General features: G+C 53.8%; 5 protein-coding genes across 5 annotated transcripts; 3 read left to right on the top strand and 2 right to left on the bottom strand.

Annotated features, from left to right (window-relative positions):
• Window positions 1-924: 924 nt before the first annotated feature.
• Window positions 925-2,276, top strand: PHACADRAFT_193966 (uncharacterized protein; the record flags this gene model as incomplete). Its single annotated transcript, XM_007394139.1, has 11 exons — window positions 925-951; window positions 993-1,006; window positions 1,068-1,129; window positions 1,187-1,284; window positions 1,341-1,438; window positions 1,492-1,505; window positions 1,554-1,694; window positions 1,755-1,770; window positions 1,827-1,881; window positions 1,932-1,967; window positions 2,028-2,276. The coding sequence occupies 11 exons, from the start codon at window positions 925-927 to the stop codon at window positions 2,274-2,276; spliced, it is 810 nt and encodes a 269-aa protein (XP_007394201.1).
• Window positions 2,277-6,229: 3,953 nt separating this feature from the next.
• On the top strand, window positions 6,230-7,444 carry PHACADRAFT_253415 (uncharacterized protein). Its single transcript, XM_007394138.1, has one exon. The coding sequence runs from the start codon at window positions 7,220-7,222 to the stop codon at window positions 7,376-7,378; it is 159 nt and encodes a 52-aa protein (XP_007394200.1). The 5' UTR covers window positions 6,230-7,219; the 3' UTR covers window positions 7,379-7,444.
• Window positions 7,445-10,548: 3,104 nt separating this feature from the next.
• PHACADRAFT_183059 (uncharacterized protein) lies at window positions 10,549-11,475 on the top strand (the record flags this gene model as incomplete). Its single annotated transcript, XM_007394137.1, has 2 exons — window positions 10,549-10,797; window positions 10,881-11,475. 2 exons carry the CDS (start codon window positions 10,549-10,551, stop codon window positions 11,313-11,315), a joined length of 684 nt encoding a protein of 227 aa, XP_007394199.1. The 3' UTR covers window positions 11,316-11,475.
• A 188-nt stretch (window positions 11,476-11,663) lies between these two features.
• Window positions 11,664-12,684, bottom strand: PHACADRAFT_207607 (uncharacterized protein; the record flags this gene model as incomplete). The annotated part of the gene is made up of 6 exons (XM_007394136.1): window positions 11,664-12,062; window positions 12,124-12,156; window positions 12,213-12,273; window positions 12,335-12,350; window positions 12,408-12,595; window positions 12,665-12,684. 6 exons carry the CDS (start codon window positions 12,682-12,684, stop codon window positions 11,664-11,666), a joined length of 717 nt encoding a protein of 238 aa, XP_007394198.1.
• A 4,885-nt stretch (window positions 12,685-17,569) lies between these two features.
• On the bottom strand, window positions 17,570-18,550 carry PHACADRAFT_71216 (uncharacterized protein; the record flags this gene model as incomplete). The annotated part of the gene is made up of 2 exons (XM_007394135.1): window positions 17,570-17,758; window positions 17,828-18,550. Coding segments are annotated over 2 exons (912 nt in total), but the record flags the coding sequence as incomplete, so codon positions are not given.
• Window positions 18,551-19,231: the final 681 nt, after the last annotated feature.

The raw sequence follows: 19,231 nt of genomic DNA, 5'->3' as shown, positions 1-19,231 counted from the left end.
AGGAATACACACAGACCTTTAGCTTATACATCCATCAAGAGAGTTTTATTGCGCACTGTTATGCTTGGCTGCAGTGAGCAGCCGTTCTTGAGCTTGAACAGCAGCTAGCTACATTTGCGGGCAAGAAGGTATGAGCTGCGGATCGAGGAGAAGGGGGGAACGAAGAGACAAACACGTCACGCAAGATAGCACCATTTTTATCCAGGGCAGGGATTAAGTGCCTGATAATACTGCGCCGAAGTTTGGCCGCGCTCGCCCACATGCGTGGCCATATGTCTCATCTATGTCTCACTCTCCTTGCAACACGCCTTGTGCCTAATTTATCACACCTTCGCTGCTTGTCAACATGTATACTCTCTGTCTTCCAAGCCTCATCAACATGATACAGTCTAGCACCCACATACAACCATGTTCAATGAGCAGGTTGTACCAGACTGTGATTAAAATGTGTGGTTTAGGTATTAATTGAAAGTGCTGATATGTACACAGTCCTGCGGAGGATAGTACTCACGGTACACATTCTACACAGCTTCCGTACAAGTGCCCTGTTTCCGTACCTTTGGGTGTTCCCTGATGTGGCGGGCTTGGAGGCTTTGAGGCCCGGCCCGCACATCACTAGTTATGCAACATCACCATGTTGGTTGTTAGGTGTCTTGAGTGTCTTGGCCGACATGCCCAATATGGAATGCAGATTTGCTGATGTAGAGTCACAAATTACTATATCTGCGCAGCTACTGCATGCAAGTACATCATTTATCTTCCATTTCATCGCTCACACAATATTTGCCCCCCCCCCCAGGTCTCCTTGTCTACGAATTTCTGATCACCTTTGGCAACGAGATTGAGATTGTTTGGAAGAGACCTATCACCGCACGTGCCGTGCTCCTTGGCTCAGTACGATGGTGTATGCTCCTCGTGGCCACCATGACCATTGCGCCAGCAACTGCGAATGTAAGCTCTGAGTGTATCTGACTGTGTGCAATCTGTGACAGTGCTTGATACAGGAGTAAGTGCAGCTTTTGTAAGGTCTGTGGGCAGCAGGTTGCTTACTGAAATCTGACATATAGCTGTAAGCCGCTTCAGGTCCTGAGCTGGGCATTCCCAGTCATTCAACTACTCCAGACCGCACGTACGTATCACGCAGTCTGTCCAAATCAAAATATATCCGCTGAATTCCATGTGCCAGTCTTTTCTGCCTTGCGTGTCTTAGCAATCTGGGATAAGAGCTATTTCTGGTCGCTGCTCACGTTCGTGTTGAGCATGGTGCCATTTGCGACGAATATAGTGCGTGTCACTTATGATTGAACCTTGCATGTGGTCTAGCTCACGCATCCATGCAGTACATTGCAGCAGTGTCAAAGTACAGTTTCGATGTGGACCCGTTCTTTGGAACAATATGCATCGAGGTGTCTCAGATCTCTGCACGAACATTTAACATGTGGGTACACATATCCCGCGATGCGCTTTCAGAATAATAATTTTGCAATATAGACGTATGTTCCGCGGTCAAAGACTTCTAACATGTCGCGAGCAGTAATGCTAATTGTTCACAGTCACGTATACCACATGCGGCTCCCTCATCCTCGCTGACGCTATCGTGCTCGTCCTAACGTGGATTAAGACGTTTGAACAATGGAGGAATGCCCGCTGCCTCAAGATGAGGGCGTCGCTGACGACATGTTTGCTGCGCGATGGTCAGTGGCCCTGTACGCGACTTCATAATTCCCGTTGCTGAAGCCCGGCTACTCATGCAGGAACTACCTATTTCATGTGAGTACGAGACAGCCGCATTGGAAGGAATTTCTCACAGGCGATAATGGACACAGAGCTCTACTGGCTCTCAATATAGCCCAGCTTCTCACATACAACGTCTCCTATACGGTATGTCCGCGGCGTGAGTACGTGAGCAGATAGCTGACGTCGAGCTTAAGGAGATAGCAATAGTAAGCGCAATGGTAACAGCCCTGGTGCGTACCATACGTTCCGTTCGCATTGTTTGTACTCATGGACTCGGACTACCCACGCAGCCCCCGGTGCTCCTCAGCCGATTCATCATCAACCTCCGGACGGCCGGCTCAATAGTGTCGGACTACTCTATGCACTTGAGCGACCAGCAGCAAGGACAGTCGTCACTGCAGTTCAGAAGGCCAACAGATCGGTTGGGAAGAGTGGGGGGAACGCTGCAGGATGGCTGGGGCGATGATCTCCGTGCTGAAGAGAGTGGTGTCGCAGAAGTGGCAGAGGAGGGAAGTCATGAGGCCAACGCCGAGGCGTGAGCCGGCATTGAAGACTGTACTAGATTCCGTAGTAATACGATGCTGTGTTAAACGTGTATGCGGTAAGTCTTCTACTATTCACACGCCCATGTGTTATGTGTGCGCATACAAGTATTTGCGTAGGGTTCGCACGGGAATGTCGATGCGACGTTCACTGTCCTAAAAATGAAGAAGCCCCCGGGATTGTCTGGTACACAGTCCGTGGGAGCTTGGGCTGGAGTCAACGGCGACACTTGCGATGATGCTATCGTACAGATTTAACCGCTTCTGGCTCCTCGGCATCCTACTACCATGCGCCTTCCCCATTAACATCTCTTCGCATGATTAACTGACTTTCTCTCTCACGCAGGCTGGTATCAACGGTACCCCGACTACGCGTACAACTTCTCAGGCATCAGCCGCGGCTTCGGTCCCGGCGACAGCGTCACCTTCGCTGTGGCTGAGACGAGCACGACTCGAGCACGGCGGTCATCATGAACAACAGCAGAGGCCAGATGGTCACGCAGAAAATCACGTTGACCAACGCGCTTTGCGAGTAGGACGTAGAATGGATCGTCGAAGACCATGGGCAAGGGTTGGGTTGCTCGCTGGCTCGCTTCCCGACTTCGGCGCGGTCACGGCCACCGGTGCCTCTGCCAACACTGGCAACGGCAACGTTTGCCTCTCGGACGCGAAAAAAACGTTCGACTTCGGACAGAGCAGCAAGATGTCTGACTTCCATCTCAATTTCGGACCCGAGCGCCACCGTCTCTTACACATAGAACGGTGACCTATGCAAAACAGGTGTCGTAAATTACTGTACCTCTCTAGGAAGTTGGAGTATAGTGTGATAGTAACTGCTTATTAGGCTTTACATGGAACTTGACTCTTGCCCCGCGCGAATGTGATCTCCGCCAGCGGAACTGATTACCGGACACTGGCCATTTCGATTATCTGCGCTTTATCGAGAGTCGCCCGTCATGCAGCAGCTGACGGAGGACCTGTGGCTTATCCTTTCCATATTTAAGAGGCTAGTTCATGCATGGTCATGCATGAGCCTAGCAACGGTCCCAGGGCTCAAAAGCACAGGTCGTTTACATGACGCGCAGGGGGTCCGGGGGTTAGGGTTTCTGTGCTGCCTTATAAGCGCGGGCTTGGTGGAGCTTGTAGGCTGCTCCTTTCGCAGCCACCACCTCCGTTGAGGACCTCCGCCAAGCCCATCGAGTATTCTATGTCACCGACTCAGAACTTCTTTCCCGACCTATTCACGCACTTTTCTCTCTCTTCCGCGTCGTAACGTACATACGGACGTCTCGTCCCTTGCTCTGACATCTCCTGCGTACCCCGTCATGAAGGGCTAGATAGCTTTGACAGCCGGTGATATGTGTCGTGATTGGATCTTCGTGTTCGCCCCGCTGTGATCGGCGGTGGTGTTGGCGGCATGCGAACTGTCTGTGCGGCTGCTAACTCTGCGAAGGTAGCTGTTGAGATGCAAGAGGATTGCAACCGGCTGAAGTATTGTAATCTCGTGAGCACAACACAAGTGCAGCTCGGTCGAGGAAAATGAGAACTTGGCGGAGCGGAAGCGCGCCGCGGATCGTTCTCCCGTGATCTCCGTGTGGGAAACTTGTAGACGCGGGCTCTACCCACCCGCATGTCGACTTCCACCGTCGCTAATCTCATCGACGTCTTGACCATACCAAAGCCACTGCACATTTAGTGCCATGTCCGCTTTCGCTCGTACGCCTTGGTCTCTGCTCTTTCGCGTCGTACAGACTTCTCGTGTCTCACTTTAACCCTTTCTATCCTGAAGAATGAATGATTCAACACCTTGACAGCCAACGTACTCTCGGCTGTATACTTTCCCAGCACTTGTACCTCTGAGCAATCCCGCCAATATGCTATAAAAAACCGCCTCCTCCGTGCAGGACTGCGACATCAGGAGCGGATGAGGCCGTCGTCTCATCCGCCGCTCCGACGGCATGCACATCCGGCTCTGCTAATGGGACGGTAGGCCCGGCGATATCGAGACTCGCGCAACAGGAGAACCTCAAGTTCGCGCTGTCGGCGCGCGAAGATGCTCAGGCACGCGTCGCGACCAGGCAGCGGTGCTCATGTGGGGGATAGAGACATATGAGTGGCGAAGATGTACGTTTACACCTGTTTCTGAGATACTGTAAGCCTCATCTCTTTGTTGCTGCAGATACAACAATATGTGGATGATTTCGTGCGTACCAAGACGAGTACGTCATCGCTACGCCTACACCACCTGTCGGAGAGTGGAGACCACATTGCAACGAAGTAAAAAGACCCTACATGTTCACAGGCGACGTCTATCGGAGGCAATCAATAGGAGAAGTGGGTGCGGCCTGGTGCAAGGAAGCAGATCGAGGCGGCGTGCAAGCGGGAGAGATTCTGGGACAGGCGGCAAGCGACGCTGAGGAGCTTGATACAGAGGACGAAGGGGAAGACAGAAAGGTGGACACAAGTAGCTCTCGAATACTAGAAGCCAATTAGTGTGTGTACTACTCAGACGTATACATGCTCAATTACTAACTTAGTCCGGAGGGGCCTATGGATACGCTCATCACAGACTCAGCGACTCATGTGCGCCCAGATTTCGCTCTGCGACCACCGCGTCGTGCATGGCAAGGTCGAGTCGTTCTGGTGCAGGAATTGACTCAATATCGGCTGACCTTCGATTCGAAATGTGTGGGTCTCTCGAAGTCAAGTCTTGCGTAAGGTTGCAGTCACTAAGTGAGATACTATGGCAGTGCGGAAGTTTAATACGGTCAAGACGGATCTGGTGCACTTGGCGCCGTCTCTACATTGTGAGTCGCGCTGCACTTCGTCAGAATTGTCTCGCGCTTATGCCACCGTCTAGTCTTTCTTGGCTGTAGTCTGCATCTGCGCAGTCCCCAGCGTCCCTCATCCCGTCTTCGTACCTCGTCGTTCGTGGGGATGGCTTGGTTGCCAAGCCCAACGACAATCTCGAAGTGCACGAAGTGGTCAATGGAATAGCTTGCCTGCTCAAGAATTTCCCGTGCTTCGCCCGCTACCAGCGTTCCTTTGCTACCAATGTTCTTTCGTCTGTGGACGCTGCTGTGCTCTACAGCCCGACCCTGCTGGCTCAATGCATCACTCGAGTTCGCAAGCGCAGTCGCGAGCACGCTCACGATTGACCACTTTTTCATCAGCTTCGGGTGGATGCGGTTCTGGCCGTGTGGTGTGGTCACCTCGGCCCTCAGCGATCACTTTCGAGATTATTGTCGTCTGCCCATTTGACCTCCCGTGGCTGCTCACCTTCAGCTAGATGAATTTAAGGACAGCAGCGGCAAGCGATTCAGCGTCATGGTGGCAAATGCGAAGTCAAGGGCATGCTGATTCTCTTCTGTAAGGTTTCTCCCTGCTGAACCTCTGTGGCGCGATCGCTGATTGTCCGCTGTTGCAGACTCCTCCAACGTGAGCTACCGAGTGCTGATGTACTTTGTCGGATCCATTCCCTCAGACGACATGCTCACCTCGCGGACTTTGCGTAAATCTGCAAGGCAGCGTCTAGTTCGGGCGCTGCAGGTTCGTTCTGTGTAGACGCGACGCCAGTGCCACTGTCGGATGTTCATCTCGCGGACTGGAAGACGGTGCTTTTCTCGTCTGTATTTGTCTTAATCGTCCTGGCGAAATGCGAGGTCACTTGACGAACAGCGCTAGCGTCGGGATGGGACGTCTCGAGGAGCATGGCGCAGCCGATGAGAATGCGAGAATGTCAGAAGGTGTGCGATCCACAGGGCGCATTCACCGCTATCCCTGCTCCACTGTGCTTTGCACGCTTTCGCCATATTTCGCGCCCTTGCATGTACGGACCTTCATGCATTTCATGCTCGCCCAGACTACCCATCGTGGGAGAGTTAGCGCGAGGTTCGGGTAATAGCTTAAACGCCGAGATAAATTCGTGTCGTGCATGCGTCTACTACCGCCCTCATCGACCTGCATGCCGAAGCCTGACAGCCTCTTGACGTATCTGGGCCGGGGCCTCTCTCGCCCGGCCAAACCCCAATCTCGTTCGCATATCCTGCACTTTACTCGTTCTGGTCACGCGCACGTTGCATGGCCAAGCTTCTCGTACTTCGCTTGACGTCTCCTAGCATGAAATGCGTTATTGTATAGCTTCAGATATCGCTGCACTCGTCGTCCCAGCAGTTATATTGCGCAGAGAACCGCCCGACGATACTCTTCATGACGCTGCAAGATGCCTCGCCGCCTCTGCGCGGGTCCGCGTCACCAGGAGCGGGTGAATCATTCCACCAACAGCACCGAGGACACCCATGTCCAGCTCTGTCAGGAGGGTACTGGAATGAGGGCTATTGAGGGTCAAGTTGGTATCGATCCCCGCTCTGCGCGGCGCGAAGGGGCACGCTTACCGTCATGACGGGGCAGCAGCGTTCACATGGAGCGTGGAGACGAACACGAACGTCAACGACGCGCACATTTTCCTCTTATCATAAGTTCGTGAATCTGAACTCTATCCCCTTATGCAAGTAGAGCAGCTTGAAGGGCGAGTTCGCGAGACTGGGACGGCTGCGCCATCGTCAAGCATGCACCACTCACTGGAGGACGGACGACATTGCGACGATATGAAGGGACTCTGCATGCTCGGGAGTGTTACGTAGAGAGCAGTCTGCGAAGGAGCTGGGCCAGGCCCAATTCAGGGGTGCGGATCGAGGCGGTATACAAGCGGCACGGGTTGTAGGGCAGGGCGTGGGTGACACCTGGGGAGCTTGTTGCGATGAGCAGAATGGGGAGACGGAAACACAGGTACGAGTAACCTCGAGGAGAAACGAATAGCAGGTGCACGTATCACCGAGACGCATCTGCGCTCCGATATTGATATTATGTGGAAGTAACACCCGCAGATAAATGCACGACCGAAGCTCAACGACCCAAGTCTGCTTCAATACCCATTTGATATGCAGCTGCCGCTGCCAAGCGCAGTAGTGCGCCTCAAGACTCTACGTTCCATCGAAACAAACACCTCAGCGTACGACCTCACGGACGAGTCTACCGCGCTAAACACGACCCTCGAGCCCCTCATTTCGCTCTCGACGCGTCCCGGTGGATATCAATAAATTTGCACCCCCGACGATGCGCCTCCTCAGCGTCGTCGAGTCCTTCATCAGTGCCATCAAGTCCGAGCGCCCGCCACCTCGTGCGCCAGATCACCGAATTGCCCAACGCGACAGTCGGGGTGTGTCGAGCTGAAGCACGATATGCTTGCTCACGTTTGTGCTTCTGAGCGGATGCACCGACATGACTGCATTTCCTCGCACTTCTGAGTGCCGAATCATTGGCCGCGAAGCCAGCGCGAAAAGCTCTTGGTCTTCGCTCCATTTTGGGTGGCCGCTTCACGCTCGCTGAATTGTTAACCGCATCGTAAGTCGCACACAGCTGTGATTTGGCACGAAGACTGACGTTATACCAGAGCTTGGAGTGGGCTATGTTCCGCGCCGCGGCGGAGACCGTTCGAACCCTGTTGCCAACCTTCTCTTCCTCTACAGAGCTGTTGGGATCTGCGCCCGCTCTCCTCGCCAGATCTCTGGCAAGCCTATCGCGAACAGACTCGGATGTCGCTGCGGCTCCGCTCTCTGCCCACATCAATCTGCACGTCCCGAGACTAGATTTCTCAATTGGTGCAGTTACCACTGTATGCCTGCGCCATCGTAGGAGCTACGGATGAGGCTATCGGCCTTCTCGGCTGAGACCTTGATACTCTCCTGCAGAACCGGGAAGATTGCCTGTGTCGTTCATCTCAGCCACACAGCTTCCAAGTGCATGTTGCCCGCTGGTTTCCCTGTCTCACGGGCGCCGCTCTCGGTTTCACGGCATTGCTCCTATAACTCTCCCAGGGGCTGATAATAACGAGTCATTCTTACGAAATTGATGAAGTAATGTACTCAACGTGTGCGCGGCCCTACTAGCTTGGCACTGCCCTGGCTATATCGTTTCTCTTCCTGTCCTAACATGAGGCAGAAGCTTCAGCGTTGTCTCTATGTCCACCTACATCATGAGTGGCTCAGAACCGTGCTAGAATTCTCTTATGCCGACACCGCTTTTCAGGTTTTCCTAATCGTCGCACTTGTCAGCGCGGCCACTGTGTTCCTGGCTTCGTCACCGTATCTCGTCCGTCACGATGGGCGCAACCTCCAAGCCCGCCAACAAGCCCAAGCACACAGAAAGTCCATCGGCGTGGATCCCTGTGAAGTGCTAGCGCACACCTACTTTTCTATCTATGCTATTCACCTTCGAGGTCGAGTGCATTCGGCGCTCTGGCCTATGTACCTCTGCCTGTCTTTAGGGCATGGGCGCGATTGTTGACGCTGTCATGACTGATCCTGTCGTGTTTGACAGCAAAAAAACGTCATGTTACCAGCACATCCACTTCGGCTCGCGGTCTCCGCCATCGAGCTGGTCATCATCGCGGCCGCCAGATTCTTGTGGCAAGTCGCTCTCACCTTCACCTGCGGCGACGTCAAGTACCACGGCATTAAGTACGACAAGGCAACTGCAAGAGCAAGATTTCGCTCCTTTCTAATGTGCACTTCCTCCTCTGTACTTCCAGGACAGTATGGATGCTGACATGGCGCTCATACCGACTTCCGTGATTACAGGGCGCTTCTGTGCTGGATCGTGCTCGCGCATCTCGCAGGGCCCCACAAGGCAATACAAATAGTAGGTTTTAGAGACTCGTTCGGGATAGACGTGACACTGGTGCTGCTGCTGAACGGACATCAATCAGAACGGGGATGGGATGAGGCCTGCCGTCGTATTACTTGCAACAATAGATAATTAGTATAAACCCTAGCAGAACACAAACAATGAGAGCGGGATTGAGATGGATGGCAGAGACGAAATTTGGGCGCAACAAATAAAACAAACTACCCATCTTCTTTAACGCCGGCATCAAGCATCCCAGCGTATTCATGCACATGGTCCGGTCGTACACTGCCCGCCGAATAGTCCCTCGCTTCTTCATGTGCTTTCACTCGCCCCTGGAAAATTTCGACATCATCACACCGCGGAATGTACGATGGAGGCTAGATACGGGTTTCGCCTGTGATATCCACTGAGTGGTAGTATGCGCCGTGCGAAAGGGCGGGCGGTAAGAGCGGTAGTATCTAAAATCTGAGGGGAGCATCCACGCGGGAGGGTCGCAGGCGCAGCCTTTGTGGCATCTGCAGACTGCTCCTTTCCCAGCCGCCTCCACCAGCTCGCATGAGCCCGGCGACCTCTCAAGTGACTGAACCTAGTAGGCCAAAGTCTCTCCCAGGCTGAAATCTCTTTCATACCAAAGCTTGGCGCTCAACGTTCAGACGTTCAACGTCAACGTTAGAGAGTAGAGCTCCGCAAGCACGACAAACGCGTAGTCAATTTTGCCGTTTACGCAAAAGGCTGTGGTGAGTCTGGTGACTCACGTGAGCAACTCGTAGCTAGGCGCGGAATTTGTGGCGTTTGCCGCACAACCTCCGTCTGACCTCCGTCACCGCTCAGCAAAATAATAGCACAATACTACACAGGTTTCAATCCTGTCCTTGCTAGGCCTCGGTTATGTTTGTGCGCGGCGCCACAGGAACACAACATCCGGGACGAGCAAGGTTGTTGTCTTGCTATCCGCACCGAAAGCTTTCGCGCACTACTCTACCAGTGGGGAGCGCATTAGGCAGCACCGAGGACCGGCTAGCAAGACTACGTCAACTCTGCGCTGTACAACGTTCCAGCGTTCGAGTGCTCAGCACCCGCTCGGTACTAGCGATGCCCGCGTTGGATGCAAAGGCAAACATGGGAGGCGAAGATGTACGTAGTTCTCGATCGTGAGGTATCAGACACCCCACTTATTCTGATTTCGCTGTAAAGTCACATGACTCAGTAGAGCACATTTGCGTGCTCGCAGGCATCAAGACACGTCCGTGATCTTGTTGCTCAGCACTGCTCGCTGGCGTACGAATGCCGCGCATCTGCAATACAGAACGACGCTTGGCCTGAGTAGGCACCATACCGTACCGTCAGCGAAGACGAACAACAGATGGAATGGGCACAGCAGGATGCGGAAGGCGGCATCGAGGGTTCTCTGAGTAATCACAAGCGGTGTCATAAGAGCTGAGGCAGAGGGCTGAGCAGAGAGACACGGACGTGGGCACAAATATTTCCGAGGACGAGGGCTCGGTAGGTGCGTTAATTCTTGGACGTTCATGCTCCGCTCCTGACCCCGCGCAGAGGCTAGGCCCGTAACAAATGCATACACATGAAACCTCAGAGAATACAATCTCACCATATGAACGACTCGTCACTCTATAACTGCTCCACTACAAGCAGCTTGCCTGCTGCGGTGGGCGACGCCGCCGCCGAAAGGGTGTTCGAGGCCCCTGCGCTTGACGTGAACGTCTCTGCGTACAGCCTCACGGATCGAGACATGGCACTGAGCACTCTGATCGAACCTCATTTCACTGCCAACACGTATCGGAATATGCCTGTGCAAGCCGGCTCTCGACAGGTATGTTCCCTTGCTTCACTCGCTCAGCGTTGTGGAGCCCCTCATTAATGCCACCAAGTCGCAGCGCTCGTTCAGGCCTTCAGGCATCAATCTACCAAGCTGCTCGACTCGATCGTCGGACATGTCGGCTCGAAGCAGGACCTAGAACCTCTCCTCCCGCATCATCCTACATGTCCCGAGTCTGGACCCCACGACAGGCCCGGGCTACCCGGGAGCCGGTCGTCGCCCACGGAGAAGCTGCGGGCGAGATTCTTGACCTTACTCTGCCGACATCCCAGTGTTCTTCCGCAGATCCTGCTCATCTCGACCGTGCAGCTCCCAGGCGCAAGGCGCTTGATCGTCCTCATTTTCGCGAGAGACGGCCTGGATATCGCGATAGCACTCCTTTGATCTGCCCAGGAGCCATTGGGATCAGTTTTCCGCTTGTGAAAGATAAAGAGAGAACTTCAGGAGTGTTTGGGCTGTCTTCCAGCTCGAATTTACTCTTGAACGATTCGTTCACGCTCGCGTATGTATAGTGGCTTTGCAAGGCTGCGGAAAGGGCAGGCCTAGTAGTAATCTTGTTTGAGACAAGCGTGGTATTGGCACTGCTGAGCAAACGTCGATCAGGGGTTCAAAAGGCGATATGAGCCGTCATTTGTTTACAGAAATAGATAATTGGCATGAAATCCGCGGAATACAGATATTGGGAGTGAAATTGAAGTAACTGGTACATATACAAACTGAGAGACGACGCCGGTGTCGGGCAGTTCCGCAACTATCGATTGTCGTGCCGTCATGGCTTGGGCGTACATCGAGATCTGTTTGAATAAGTGTATGTCAAGCCGCCGTAGAAGAGTGTGGCGCTAGGGCGGGGTACTCACCTACTAATAGGCAGACGTGGAAGATCCCGGGCCGGCCACCATTACACGTGGGTGGGCAGACGACTCGATGGTGTCCTCTTCACTTGCACGTTCTGCAGACCGCAGCACTTGAGCGGTGTCGGGTTCTATCGGGTCGTGCCGCAGACCCGACTGGTGTAGTGCGAAAACCACTTCAGGTCCGTTCCGTGACTCTTCTACTGCGCAGCTTTCGTCATTATCATCGCCCTCAACTCGCTCCGATTGGCCGTGGTCCAGAGGCTCGCCAATATTCCCGAGAAAGTCTGAAGGCACTCCGAATCTGACAGAGAAGTGAGAGGAGTGCTGTGCATCCGAGCTACTTTCATTTGCGGCGTAGTCGAGTTGACGGAGATTGAGGATGAAGCGCTGCACCAGCAATGGAGGCTGTAAATAGCATTGGTCAGTCAACGGATATCTCTGCTATCCCGTCCTATGGAATAGTTACGAGATATCCTGTGAAGTTGATTGCGTAGTTGCCCTGTAGACGGAGAGTCAGGACCATTTAGGATATAAGTACGTTCCGGCACTAATCACTTCAGCGAAATTGCTATTGGAGTATGTGAGGATATCCCAAATGTTGAAAGCTAGCAGAACGCTGAGAGTTCATATGTCAGGCAAGTGATTGGAAAGATTGATAATTTCTGCCAGTAGCCTACATAAAATAAAGGGTGCCTAAAAGAGTGCTGCATGAGTTATCTCGCATGGAATACACGAGAGAAAGAGGCCTACCGTCTCGGAGCAGCACAGCTGAGATAGAAAATTTGAGACCAAGACGGCGCATGTCCTTAAACTGCTTGAACGACTTGACCCACGTCAGCACGAGGACAATGATGTCGACAGCGGTCAAGCTGCATCTTGTAATATAGAGCACTGCACAGCACATGTACACAACGGATAAGAATGTAAACTTGACAAAGCTGACTCACGTCTAGTAAGAAACTTTGAAGTTAGCATGAAGTCAAGTAGTGCAGCAGGTCCGCACATACTCCGTGACCAGCTTCGGCATGAAAGTGGTATTAGCCGCACATTCAATGAGCTGCGGTGGAGTGGTCGTGTATACAATTGTAGTCCGCGCCCATCTGAACTAAGTCCAAATCAGTAAGATGATTGCATAAGTTAAAGTTGTGAAAGAATAGCATACCAGATTTGTTCCAAGTGGGACTACTAGTCCGAGTATGAGTATAATGACGAGAAAGACATATTTCATCCATGAACCGTGCCAGAGTGCGTACACACGCAGGGCGGAGAACACTACACAAACGACCGGTCTGACATGATGTAGTTTGGCAGTAAGTACGATTGTACTCACATGAGATTTGGACTGTGCCTGTCAAGTACACAAGCGTGCTCAGTATGTATGCCGGTCTGCACCTTGTGACAGACGCAGCAACTTATGAGGGAAAGCTTTGCTATGGCAGAACAAAGTGTACACCTGTGGAGTGCTGCTGTGAGGTCGTCTTATCCTTCACCAATGGCGGACTTACACCACGCTTTCGCTGAGGGCGTAACCTGTAGAATCGGGCCAAGAACCATAATCCATCGGGTGGTGATCAGCAGCACCGAGGCCAGCGAAATCCTTCGTCCCCACCCCACAACAACCTCTTGGTTGAATGTTATGAGGTATTCGTAGACCACAAGGGCTGAAAGGAAGCTATTCAGCCGAGTGCTATTGGGGCTTTGGGGCGTCACAGCATACACAGCACCGACCACCCCACATAATTTGTAGTCAGCCTAGAGGTATAAAATCTGTGTCAGTGTCATAATATGCGTACTACAGGGAGAGAGGACTCGTACTCTTCTTGAATCAGCCGCTGCAAACCTTCATTTGACTGCGCCATTTTGCCTATAGTGCGCTTTGAAGGTCCTGGTCGGTCAGTGCAAGGTTAGTCGTCGCAGATCCAATAGCACGCTCACCTACTTGTTATATACCATAGCCTCTTGGATCTGTCCGCGGCGAGAACGCCGCGCACCGGGTCACCGTCCGGGTGCCGCCAGCTATCATTTGATGGCTGCTATTCGTTGTACCATATGCTCCAACTTGAAACCTGCGCTCAGTCGATACAAGCGCCTTCACGTATAGCCTTGTCAGCATGCTTCGGATGCGGCTCCCTCTCAGTGCTGTTGAGCCTTTCATCGGTGTCGCTACGACAACGGTGTTCGTTCGGACGTCAGCCTATCGGGCCTAGCCTGTGCCGCACCCCATGTCATTATCATGCACTCCAGCTCGAAAAGGAACAATTAGCCTATCTTTCCATCCCATATCAGAGGGAACGCGTGCAGGCAAAGTTCTCCTGACGCAGGGCGAGCACCACGAGACATCCAGGGCACAAATATGAGTCATCACAATACCCCAGTTATTCGGCGATTCCCGGTGCCGTACACGTTGGCGGATAAGCCCAGACTTCCCTGAGATGCAATATATACCTCTTAGACTCCTAACCTTCCTAGAGACGAGATAGACAGAAATTTATAGGGAGGCGCCACAATTTTAGAGTTCTAGGCGCGGTAGCGGACGCCGAACGGCCTCTTCAAGTTGTGCAATTTGTCCCCATTGACGCTCGCCGCAGCTTCATCTCTGATATAGTCGATGGCTACGTATCATTGTAGTGTTTCTCATTCGCCGCGAGTGATAGATCACGACGACCCTGGGCCATTCGTCCCTGCCACTCGATCGGTAACACCGCCTTCTGTCCAAGCTGGACGTCGCATCCGCCGGGTGTCTGGGAATCCGGACAGGATATGCATAAGAGTTGCACCGTGCGTGTTTCCAGGCTGTACGTAGAGCCGAGGTGAAATTCTTCGAGAATCGAGAGGAACAGGCCTCGCCAAATTGGATTCTCTACTTGGTCGTGTGGTCACGCCGGGTGCCGTGGCTGGGAATGCGCTGTTGCGCCCCACAAGGCCATGAGGCAGCCGCGTATACCAATCGTTTGTGCGGCACAAGCATACGTGTAATGTTAGGCGAGTAAAGGGCAAAGCAGCGTGGGAGCATGTAGGGAGTGGGCGCTTAACCCGCGCGGAGGACCAGCGCGGACTTTGTGGCGTTTGCTCCTTTCCCAACGACCACTTTCGTCGTCCCGGACTCATGTTGACCCACGCAGTCGCTAAGCTCGCTGATAATTTAGCACCTATACTCCCTAACATCGCCGTCTTTCTGTACGGATCTACTAGGTCGTTCTTGTGCGCTGTGTCTCTGCTCTGTTCTCGCGCATCCGAGTCGCACGCATTTATTGTCTCTCGCTCTGCCATCTCCTAGGCCCAAACGAACAGCTGGCTACCTTTTTACGCCGTTTTAATCGAAGCTACCACAGCACTTTCGTGTTGAACCCTGTGAGACGGGCTCATCTGGACGTTACAACTTGAACGTGCATCGCCAGCCGAGGCTCACAAGTTTGCGGAACACACAAGCGTGCTTGCTTGTATCGAAATACCCATGCACTCACCTCATATACGTCATACGGAGACTGAGAAGGGCACTGGGAAGACGTATAGTCATCGTATGGAGGTAGAGGCACCCCACGCCGCCATCAGCGATGACAATGGGCGGACCAAGTGGCTCAGTAGCTGCGAATGGGCGGAGAGAAATCACTGCAGGTGACGTATGAATGCGATGGGCTCTTATGTTGAGTACAGATGTCGGTAGAAGGGATAAGGGTAGAGGGCAGAGCGGAGAAGCGGGACCACGAGCGTGAGTAGGATATCAAGGTGCGTGTACTGCGTATCATATATCTAGCTCGTTACTGATATTGCATGAAGAATATGCTTATTAATGGATGTAAGATGGGAACTGAGGAGCCCCGGCCTGCCGAATACACAAGCTGTTCTGTAACTGTCCCGCGACTGGAAGGCTACAAGATTTTTCACCCTTACAACACGAACGTCTTGACGAGCGGCCGCACGGACCCGTTTGTGGCACTCAACCCACTCCTCAGATTCCCCTTCTCTTCTTGACATGATTCAACAAATGCCAGTACAAGTACACCACAACGAACATGTGCTCGTTCCGCCTCAGCTCAGCCTTGTAGAGCACTTTATTGACACCATCTCCGCGTGGTGTCCATCCACGCGCCGGCGTACAAAGCGGTTGTCGGATATATAAAGACCTACTCACGCCCGCCACGGACGATCGTGGTGCACAAAGTGCTGGCAGAACACAATGGCATGTATCTGTTCGCACGAAAGCGCAAGCTCCAAACAGCCGTCGATATATCCTTCCGGCTGGCCCGTCCCACACATGCTCGAACTCTCGAGTGTGAGTACGGTCCTGGATGACTACCTTATCTCTGCTCACGCGGGTATTCTACGGCTGGCCTGTCTTTCGCATGCCGCGAGTCTGATCAACCATGCTGAAACGCCGAAGCCCGGACCACATCGAGATGAACAGCCGCGGGATGTTCGCGTCAAGGGAGAGACGGGATAGTGGCGAAGATCAAAGCAAGCCCACCACTGTTTATCAACCCACATATATGCTAGCATTCTTGCGCTAAAAATGCAACAGCTTCCGTCGCTACAAATAGCCTCACTGTCGACGAAGCACGCGTTTGGCGCGGCTGGACCTTCACTCTGGGAACGCACACGCTGACTACGCAATGATTAACGATTGCATGAACTTGGGGTGGGTCGTAAGCTGCCGGGTCATGCGCTGGTAACCAGTGGCACTGCCAGGGCCTGACTGCAGGCTATGCCGCACGCTACGGCAAAGATCACTGGTGCCCAATCGCTACCAACCTCCAACTCCTCGAGCGCCGATCCATGCCGACCTATGACCATGTCCATGTCCCTCTCGCAGACCTTTAATGCTTAGCACAGGTTGGCCTGAATACCATTGCGATTCTTTTCGTTGCCCAACCCAATTTGTTGGCTAGCATGGCGGATAAAGTTGAGGGCTTTCCCGGCCAGCATCTTAATGTTGTCTTGTGCGTCCGTTGGCGCAATCGATTTACCTAGATCGTGAAATTTCCGGGCACAAGACGCCGGCTGGTTCTACGCCATGCGTCTGCGCCGCCCTCAGATTCTCGTCGGTGTCCCCCAGGCGATGCCCCCAGGAATCCATGTTGATGAATCATCTGCCCCAAAAGGTCATTTCGTTAATGAGCTCCAACGAGTCTCCCGCGACGGTCGCTGGGGTGGAGCGAGCGACTACACGGAACAAACACGCCGCTTCCGTCTCTTTCGCTTTGAGGCCCGCTATTGCCATTCTGCTTCATCAAAGTTCCCAGGATGGCTGCAGACTCACCACTGTCACTAGATGAAATGCTCCATCTCTTGGGTACGCATGTGGCCGAATCTCCGAATCCGCGATGCGTCGGAATCGCAGTGGAGCGACGCACGACTGGGAGCGTGTGTCGCGATTTCGATGGCCTTCGTGCATCTGGTGCTCACCCCGCTCTGATCGGCAGTGATGTTCGTGGCATGCGGACTTGTATGTGTGGTAACCGATGCCCCAGGCCGGCCGCTGATACCCACGAGCAGTGCGACTAGGCAGTGCCCCATGATGTCGAGCATGACACGGGTGCAGTTCGGTCTTTTTTTTTTTAAAAAAAATCCGCGGGTTTAGAGTGCGTACAACGGGGCACATGAGCACCTAATAATTACATACCAGGGGAGACAGACACACACAATCGAATAAACAGAGCAGGAAAAGAAGAGAGAGGGGAAAGTGGGAGAGAACGCAAGCCAGCACGAGGTAGACAGCGTGAAGCTGCCCGCCTGGCGCCTCCGGGAAGTCAACGATTTTTTGCCTTAGCCGCTGCGAGCCCGAACTCAGCCTGCAGCGCTGCGACACCCGCATCGTCAAATTCGAACGCATCAGTCACGGCGTGAGTCGCCACTAGGGCGTACGACTGAACAAACTCGGTGAGGTCCCCCTTAGGGTGGTCAGCATACCATGCCTCATACGCGGCCTTGCGCCGCACCGTGTGCAGGTCGACCTTGAGGAGCGCCAGGGAGTCGTCCTCGCCGCGCGCCCGATCCCCCAAGGCCTGGTCGACCAGCTCCAGCCAGGTGAAGGTGCCCACAATCGGGTTGAGGCGCAGGAATTCCGCGACGTCGTCGAGAGCGATCGGCGTCTCTCGCCAGTCCTGCAGGAAGTGCTCCAGCAGACTCATGCCTGGCGGCGTAGGGGGGAGGAGATCCAAGGCCGCATGGACACCGCGCTCGCCCCAACGCATACGCTCGATCTCGGCGTCCGGGGGCTTGTGCTTCTTGATCCACAAGTCGCAGTCAAACCAAATGTGGTCGCGAGTTTCGACATCTGCCCCGCACCAGCACCGCCGGTTCCCCTCGAAGTTGAAACGTTCGCGGAACGCACCGTGCGGAAAGTGCCCGCTCGCAAACCGAATCAGCCGCGCCATGTACGTGGTGCTGCGTCCTGCCGTCCGCAGGAACCAGTTGGCCGAAGTGTGCTTACAGCGCTCGAAGTCAGACACCTGCATCAAGTTGTTGCGCCCACGGTAGGGCAGGCGGTGTATATCTGCCCGCCACACCTTATAGGCATCGGCAGTGATGCACTGCCGCGCATAGGCGAAGGACACCTCGTCCAACAGCTCAGCCCCAAGACCGGCGGCCTTGTCGACCACACCATTCCAATACACCCCCCTGTGACCAGGGCACCACCACACATGGACGTGATGCGCGGGCGACGCAGTCAGCCAGGGACGGACCGACTGGCAGGCCGCAACGGACAGCCCTTGTGCAGGCCCTTGCCCCGCAGCCAGGATGGACAAGAGCGCCGCCTGGTTATCTGCGAATACGTGGATGTCAGTCACGCTACCGGGCAAGTCCCGTACAACCTCGTTCAGGCCCCGCGCTAACGCAGCCATTTCGGCGTCGTAGGGAGTGGCCTTTCCACACCCAAAATGCCCCCGCCGGACGGGGTGCAGTTCGGTCAAAGAAGCAGCGAGGAAGCGCGCTCCGGATCATTCGCCTGTGATCTCCGTGTGGGAAAGCTCGTAGACGCGGGCTTTGTGGCGTGTGCAGGCTGCGCCTTGACGACGACAACGACGACGACGCATCCGCATGACAACTTCCCCGCCGCCAAACTCGTCAATGTCTCGACGCCGCAGAGGTCACTACGTATTCAGCGTCGTGTCTGCTTCCACTTGTGCGCTTTGCTCTCTGCTCTTTCACGTTGTACGAATTCTTCATGTCTCACTTTAACATTTCTAACCTAAAGGCGGGCTCAATTTTACATGGATGGGATGGGATGGGATGGTTTCGAGCCAGCACACGGTGGCTGTGGCTTTCCTGTTGATGGCGTAGATTAGCCGTGAGACATGAATCAGAAATAGATCTGTTCCTAACCTGCCATCCCGCCCTCGAGTCCCGCCTGCTTCCAAAACAAGTAAGTCTATTTGTACGAAACAAATAGGGACCATTCACAATGACTGTGAGGTAGAGGGGATAGTTCGCGCAACGCACTGTCCAGTATGCAATGGAGAGAGAGGAATCAGGACAATATTACAGAGTGGTGCCTGGAAGAGGTTCTATAATGCCGACATATGCCTATAGACCATGACAGGCTGCGGGCACCGCGACAAGCACATCACGCGAAG

Source organism: Phanerochaete carnosa (genome assembly GCF_000300595.1).
Source record: "Phanerochaete carnosa HHB-10118-sp unplaced genomic scaffold PHACAscaffold_4, whole genome shotgun sequence".
Taxonomy (NCBI): Eukaryota; Fungi; Basidiomycota; class Agaricomycetes; order Polyporales; family Phanerochaetaceae; genus Phanerochaete; species Phanerochaete carnosa.
This window is presented reverse-complemented; position numbering and strand designations above follow the sequence as displayed.

Coding starts and splice junctions, on each gene's coding strand:
- PHACADRAFT_253415 (XM_007394138.1), top strand. CDS start 7,220: ATGCAGCTGCCGCTGCCAAGCGCAGTAGTGCGCCTCAAGACTCTACGT.